This window comes from Ursus maritimus, unplaced genomic scaffold, assembly GCF_017311325.1.
Source record: "Ursus maritimus isolate PB19 unplaced genomic scaffold, ASM1731132v1 scaffold_1, whole genome shotgun sequence".
In the NCBI taxonomy this organism is placed as follows: Eukaryota; Metazoa; Chordata; class Mammalia; order Carnivora; family Ursidae; genus Ursus; species Ursus maritimus.
The window spans coordinates 35,315,114-35,322,337 of record NW_024423343.1 but is presented as its reverse complement, the minus strand read 5'-3'; the positions used below and the strand labels follow the sequence as shown (position 1 = coordinate 35,322,337).

General features: G+C 41.6%; 1 protein-coding gene across 1 annotated transcript; it reads left to right on the top strand.

Annotated features, from left to right (window-relative positions):
* Positions 1 to 3,159: 3,159 nt before the first annotated feature.
* LOC103659718 (40S ribosomal protein S15a-like) lies at positions 3,160 to 3,998 on the top strand. Its single transcript, XM_040637348.1, has one exon. The coding sequence runs from the start codon at positions 3,194 to 3,196 to the stop codon at positions 3,575 to 3,577; it is 384 nt and encodes a 127-aa protein (XP_040493282.1). The 5' UTR covers positions 3,160 to 3,193; the 3' UTR covers positions 3,578 to 3,998.
* Positions 3,999 to 7,224: the final 3,226 nt, after the last annotated feature.

Sequence of the window (7,224 nt, the reverse complement as noted above, 5' to 3'; positions counted from 1 at the left end):
CCCTTCAGAACCTCCATCAACATGGTAACATTGATGTTCTCAAAGACGAGGAAACTGAGGCTCGAAGAGGCTCAACACACTGAAAGATCGCAGAGTCTGTAAATAACGGAGCTGTGATTTGAACGTGGATTGTTTGCCTTCAGAGGCTGTGCGCTTTCTACTATGCTTCACAACCTATGTGGATAGAGTCGTGCATAGATTTTTGGCTCTCCTGTAACTCTCATCTTTAATAACTAGCATGCAGTCAAAACAAAAGTGAGTATGAGGGAAAATTACATACAGAATAAATTTTGTAACTATAAGGAAAGAAAAAGAAGAAAACAGTCAAGCTGTGGCAGAGCAAACTCCAAAGCAATCAAGAGGCTTCTACACCCTTGGTTTTCTTTAAAGACGCTGTATTTCATTCCTTTGAAAACTCTAGCTTCGGAATGAAGGTGGCATACTGTGGGAAGACCAAGGAAATTAAACTTTCTTAATCTTATTGATTCCTATTCCTTTCATTCCATCTGTTTCCTTGGCATGGCGAAGGGGGTGACGATCAATGCAGAGTAAGTCGGCTCTGTCAGTCAGAAGATGGGAGCTGACAAACCAGACACAGGCTTGGGAAGGCCTTCCATGGAGAAAAAAATCTGTGCCAGATGACAGGACTCACGGAGAGTCTGACAAAATGTTGCAGACAATCAGGAAGCGTCTGATCCAGATTTCATAGATAATAAGCAGACTCTTTTCCGTGTGCAGGCGCATAGATTTGAATATTTCTGGTCAAGTGCCTCATTTTTGCACAGAACAGGAAGTAAATAGAACGGTGAAAAGTAAAAGGAAAGGGGCCCAAATGGGGGTCAAAAATAAAAGAAAAACAAACAACTACATTGGTACTACAGAAACCTTGAGTATTTTGAGTTCATAGTTTATAATAGAATGATGTGAGGGAAAATGCTTCATAAATTAATATTTCTAGTATCATTATTAGAGTGAAAATACAATGGGATTTCAGGAGTTTTCTATAGCTTAGAACCTTCTTTAAAATCACAGAAGCACTCAGTTGCTGTTCTACCATAAAGAGCATATTTTGCCATTTCTGTAAGGTTGTCTCCAACATAAACTCTACAATAGCCATTTAAAATGATGACTTTTGCACATGAAAGAATCTAAATCAGATCCCTAGACAGACTTGTGATTAAATTCTATTCAGAGATATAAATTCTATGTGTCCTTAAGCGCTCCATGCCGAAGGGGCTTCTACTGTGGCAGAGGAGACACTGAAATGGACAATCAGCTCATCAGTGAAAGTTTATTTTGTTAGAAGTCAGGAGACCCATCTATGGCAAGGCTGGAAAAGGAATCAGTGTTACTATTTTGGTGCTTCCTTCCCCACACCCTCCCCATTAAGCTACTATCATCAACAAAAGGCATCATGTTATCTCTTTGCTTGCTTTCTCCTGGACTTGGAGGCTCTCATCAAAACAGATGAGGAGTGTCAAAAACTGTCATGCTCTGAAAGCACAAGACTGATGTAGAAAATCCACAAGTGAATAATTTGGTTGTAAAATCCCCTTGATCAACTCCCATAATTCAATTGTTATAGATTGAATTGTGTCCCTCACAAAAAAGACGTTGGAGTCCTAATCCCCAGTACCTCAGAATGAGACCTTATTTGGAGACAGGGTTTTTATAAAAGTAATGAAATTAAAATGATGTCATTAGGTTGGGCCCTAATCCAATATGACTAGGGCCCTTATAAAAAGGAGAAATTTGGATGCAGGGAGAGGTATCCCATAGGGCCATATGAAGAGAGAGAATATGGTTGTTCACAGAGAGAACACGGTTATCTAGAAGCCACAGAGAGAGCCTTGGAGCAAATCTTTTCCTTACAGCCCTGAAAGAACCAACCCTGGCATTGTCTAGGATTCAGATATCTAACTTCCAGAATTGTGAAACAATAAATGTGTGTTCTTTAAGCCACCCCATGTGTGGTACTTGCCTTACGGCAGTCCCAGCAAAAGAATATAGATTTTGGTATTGGGAAGTAGGGTGCTGCTGTAACAAATACTTAAAAGTGTGGAAGTGCTTTGGAATAAGGTAATAAGTGGAAGCTGGAAGAGTTTTTAGGGCATGAGAGAAAAAAACCTAGACGGCCTCGAAAAGAATGTTGCTGAAAATGTAAGTGCTTGAGGTGGAAATGAGGAGCATTTAATTAGAAATTGGAGGAAAGACAGTCTTTGCTAGAAAGTGGTAGAGGATTTGGCTGGACGGTGTTCCCTGGAATGGAAAGTAGAACTTAAAAATGTTGAGCTTGGAGGGCAACCCTCTCGGGTCCCCTCCCTCCTCAGGAGCTTTGTACTATCACTTTGTTATTGCTCAATAAACCTTGCTTTGCTGCCCACCCCCCCACACACACACAAAAGATGAGCTTGGATATTTAATTGAAGAGATTTCTAAGCAAAGTGTTGAAGGCACAGCTTGGTTTCTCCTTGCTGCTTACAGTAAGATAAAAGAGGAGAGAGAGAAATTGAACAAGCAAAAAGGATCCAGAACTTGAAGAGTTGGAAAATACTCTGCCTATCCATTTTGCAACAAAGTGACAGCATGCTCTGGAGAAAACTCCTGTGTCCCCGAACAACCATTTGCCACAGAGATTAGGCCTGTGACTTGTGGATGTAACCACCCTTCTCAGTAGAAACAGTGCCAGCCTGGTCTGGAGGGGACAGAGCCAGGACAAAATGAAGGAAGGCTGTCAGACTTCTGGGATTCTACTGGCAGGAAATGGGCTGATAGGGGTATTCGGCATTGAACATGTGTTCATGTTCAAGAAAGGGAAGAATGACCCAAAAGGCCGTTCAGAGGCTTGTGGCCACTGCCACCAAGGGCCCAGAAGACAGGCTCAGGAGGTGGGGCGGTCTCCTTCTTGGTGCCAGAGGGCAGGGCAACCTCCTCCATTCCACACTGCAAAACCAGCCTCTTCATCGTCCTCAGCTTCCCCTCCTGACTTCCCTGTTTCTGTGGTCTCACTTTCAGTAACCCAAGTTCAAAACCTGTCATTAGTGACCCCTTTCCTTTCACTCAATTCAATTAGGCAGCTGGTCCTGTCGATTCTTCCACTCTTCACAATGATTACTGTTGCCAAGGACTGTACTTTTAGTAATAAAATTGTTTGTTCTTTCCACCATCTTTCAGTGCTGCCATAGTGACGCACATGAATGTCCTGGTGGATGCTCTCAAGAGCATTAACAATGCTGAAAAGAGAGGTAAATGCCACATTCTTGTTAGGCCATGCTCCAAAGTCATCATCTGGTTTCTAACTATGATGATGAAGTGTGGTTACTTTGGTGAATTTGAAATCCTTGATGATTACACAGCCGGGAAAATTGGTGTGAACCTCACAGGCAGGTTAAACAAGCGTGGAGTGATCGGCCCCAGATTTGAAGAACAACTCAAAGATCTAGAGAAATGGCAGAATAATCTGCTCCCGTCCCACCAGTTTGGTTTCACTGTACTGACAACCTCGGTTGGCATCATGGACCATGAAAACGCAAGAGGAAAACACACAGGAGGGAAAATCCTGGGATTCTTTTTCTAGGGACGTAATACATACATGCAAATAAAGTGCCTCAACAGAACAAAAAAAAAAAAAAAAGAAAAAGAAAAAATGCATTCTTAAGCAGTTTTACAACATGGTGCTAAGAACTTTATGTGGCTTCTGTTCTTTAATCCTTATAACCATGCAATGTGATGGTATACTATTCATATTCATTTTACAGCTAAGAAAATTGAGGCTCAGACAGGTACTGAATGACTCTATTTGCCCAAGATCACACAGTGAAGAAGAGTCTGAGAACAGAAACTTGAACCAGATCTTCCAGAGCCCTGAACCACACTCTTAACTGACACACTCCCTCCTTTAAAACATCTCTTATGGTTGTTTCTTCCTGTCCATTCCTACTATTACTAACATAGCTTCATAACCCTTTTATTCATAACCGATTCCCTCACCCTTTTATTACTACACAAATCTCCTTGCATTTCTCCCTTACTCCAGTCTATCCTCCTTCCAAATGGTCTTTTTGATCTCATCTAAAAACAAAAATTCTATCTTTGACTTAATTCTTAGCTCAAGGACTTTCGGTGACTTCTCAAAACCTGTAGGATAAAGCCGAAATATCATAGACGGGCATTTCACTGTATCTTTACTCATCATGCCATTTTTTAAAATCTTGCCCACCTAAATGTCCAGTCTCTTTGTGAAAACTTACCTGTTAAACTTTTATCTGAGCATTTCACTAGACAAATGTTCCCTGTCCTTGAAATGCTACCATTTGTAATATTCATCTAAAACAATCTCAGGTTTAAGATGCCAACCACAGAGCCCGCAATCGTCATCTTCCCTCAAAATTCCCTCTCCCAGAGTTCTCTGTCTACCTACAACTATTTACCATCCACCTGAAATCTGTTGCTGCTTCTGACTGCTCCTCTTCACCTTATCTGCTGCCAAATCTTATTACTTGTTCTGTCACTAAAGCTCTCTTCCATCTATCCCTTTCCATCCTCACTATCCCGGGTCTCATTCATGCTCTTCAGATTTGAGAACATAAGAGAACTACCATTAGGTTAAATTTCCACCCCAAAATGAGCAAAGGTTGACAGGGGAGAGAGGCCAGAGGGGAGAGACTCAGGAGAGAGATGACCGCAGCCTACCTGGAAAGATCTAAACCCACAGAGAATGGAGAGAGAATAAAATCCACAGGAACAGGCAGGGGGTGGACGGTGGCAGGTGCTAAAAGCTTGAAGATGAGGAATTTGAGGAAAAGAAAAACCAAGGTAGGAGAGAGGTGACTGTGACTATGAATCAGGTCTTTTTAATTAACTTTTAGAAGACAAGTAATGTTTGGTATTCCCTTTAAGTCACATTTCGGCTGTTACTATTGGGCGTCTTTGACACAGGGGTCTTCTCTGAATCAAGGCAGGTGGTCTTCTAGCTCTACCTTCTCTACAACTCAGCTCTCAAATGCCTAACAACTACTTCTGCGTGACATTCGAGGCTCTGAACCAATGGCCCCAACCCACCATTCCTCAGCACCACTGCCCCTGACCTGCCAGCCCCATCACTGTGCCCCCCCTTGCTGGCCCCAACACTATGTCCCCTCACACCTGCTGGCCCCATCACTGTTCTCCCCACCTTGCTGGCCCCATCACTGTGGTCCCCACATCTGCCAGCCCATCACTGTGCCCTCCCCACTTGCCAGACCCCATCACTGTGTCCCCCACCCCAGGCCAGCCCCATCACTGTGCACCATCAACAGCTTCCTTCTCCACATGCATCCCTACCCATGCTCTTCTCCACTGACACTACCTGCCTCTCAAAATCTTCTCCATTTCCTGGAGTCTAAGGAAAATGTCACCTTCCCAGATTCCCTCATCTGGAAGTGCCCTCGCTCCCTCCTTTGAACACAGACAATACTTTAGCTTTAAAAAAAAAAAAAATTCTTAGCCCTGTTTATTTTCTAGGCCTGCTTGTCTCAAACTGGAATATTCACCTGTCTTAACCTCCCATTAGTATGTACACAGCCCCGAAGGTAAGGGATATGGTTTGCTTATCTTGATACGAAGATAAGCAAATATTGTACACAAAGTAGATACTCCATACATATTTACCAAACCCAATGGCATTTAACCCCACCAGCCTAATTTATGTTTGCCCCTATTAAACAGTGAGAATGAGGTGAGTTTCCACCAGGTTTCTGCGTAAGAAAGCTTCTCATGGAAAATCTTAGCCTCTTTGTTATAGATGAAGCATCAATTAAAAAGCACAAAGTGACACAGTCTGACCCTAGAATATATCCTGGTGCTCAGACCAAAGAAAGAGACAAATTTAAAGTTGTACAAACCAACAGTGGGAGGACCATCTATACTTAGTGACTAGTCTGTCAGAGTGAAAAACCTCAAGTGGGTTGTAAATATAGGGTTGATTCTTTGGGAGATTTTTCTTCTATTTGCTGATTCAGCTCCTACAATCAAGAGATTCTGTTGTTGTTCAATTTTACTTAAGGCAGACTAAATCAACTGATTTCATGTTTATTCCTGATTTTTGTTTTTCTTACCTTGGCTAAACTCTGTGTTTGACAAGGCCCTCTCAGTTTCAGTGATCAGAAATCTGCTTTTATCCTTTCAATTCTTTCTAAGTCATCTACTTCTTTGCTGGTGTCTTCTATGGAAATCCAACTAATTTGTTACAAAAATATGATTTTTTTTTTTTAATTTGCAGGAATCCACAGGACTCTTGCTGTCTAACATTCAGGGTGATGATACGGATGGATTTTCTTCCCAGCATTCGTCAGGGCCCACTGTGAATTCATGTCTGCATAGCACTTAGATGGCTCGCTGGTTGGTATAAAAGGGTTGTTTAACATTTCATATTCCCAAATATACCAGTGTAACTCCTTTCATGATTCTCATTCTTTAGAAGTAGAAGGTAATATTGAAGGCGTATCCTTTGAAGGACTGCTCATTTCAGAAAATCCAGTCTACCCAGTGTTTACTTACATATGATGACCTTAACTGGGGAAATTAGCAAAACAACAATGATTAAAGTTTCCCAAGCATTGACTGGGCAGAGATTTTAAAAGGCTTTCTCCTAGAGCTACATGATATGGTCGTTAGGCTTTTAGGGGAATAACTCGAAGATTAGACAAAACAGACCAGCACTCCCCTCCACCAAAGTTCTAGGACAAAGAAAGAAAGAAAAAGAAAATAAAGGAAGAGCTCTTTTGGGTCCACCATGTGTTAATTACCAAAAACCTATATTCTTATTGAGCAATTGCTGGCTTCCCTACCCTTCACCTATCTCTCCAAATTACAATTTTCCAAACCTATGGCTTTGGTTTTTTTGAAGGTCTATCCCCATTGCAGGCACACATGTGTGTGCGCACACATGCGCGTGTGCTCGCACACATATACACACACACAGAGTTTTCCTTTCATATTTGGATTTGCAGAGGGGTCAGAGGAAAAGGGGAGGAAAGACTTAAAAAAAAAAAAACCTCCAGTAAGTTTGATCTAAACAAAATGGTTATTCAAATGGGTCCCCTACTAATTTCACAAAGATGCGTGATAATATCCAACATATGGCTTTAACTATGTTTTTTAATATTAGAAATTGAATGCACATTTTAAGACACAAGTTCTGCTGATATGCTGTTGATAATATAGGAGAACTATTTCCCATTTGTT

Excerpts from the sequence above, each read along its gene's own strand:
- LOC103659718 (XM_040637348.1), top strand. The coding sequence starts at position 3,194 with ATGAATGTCCTGGTGGATGCTCTCAAGAGCATTAACAATGCTGAAAAG.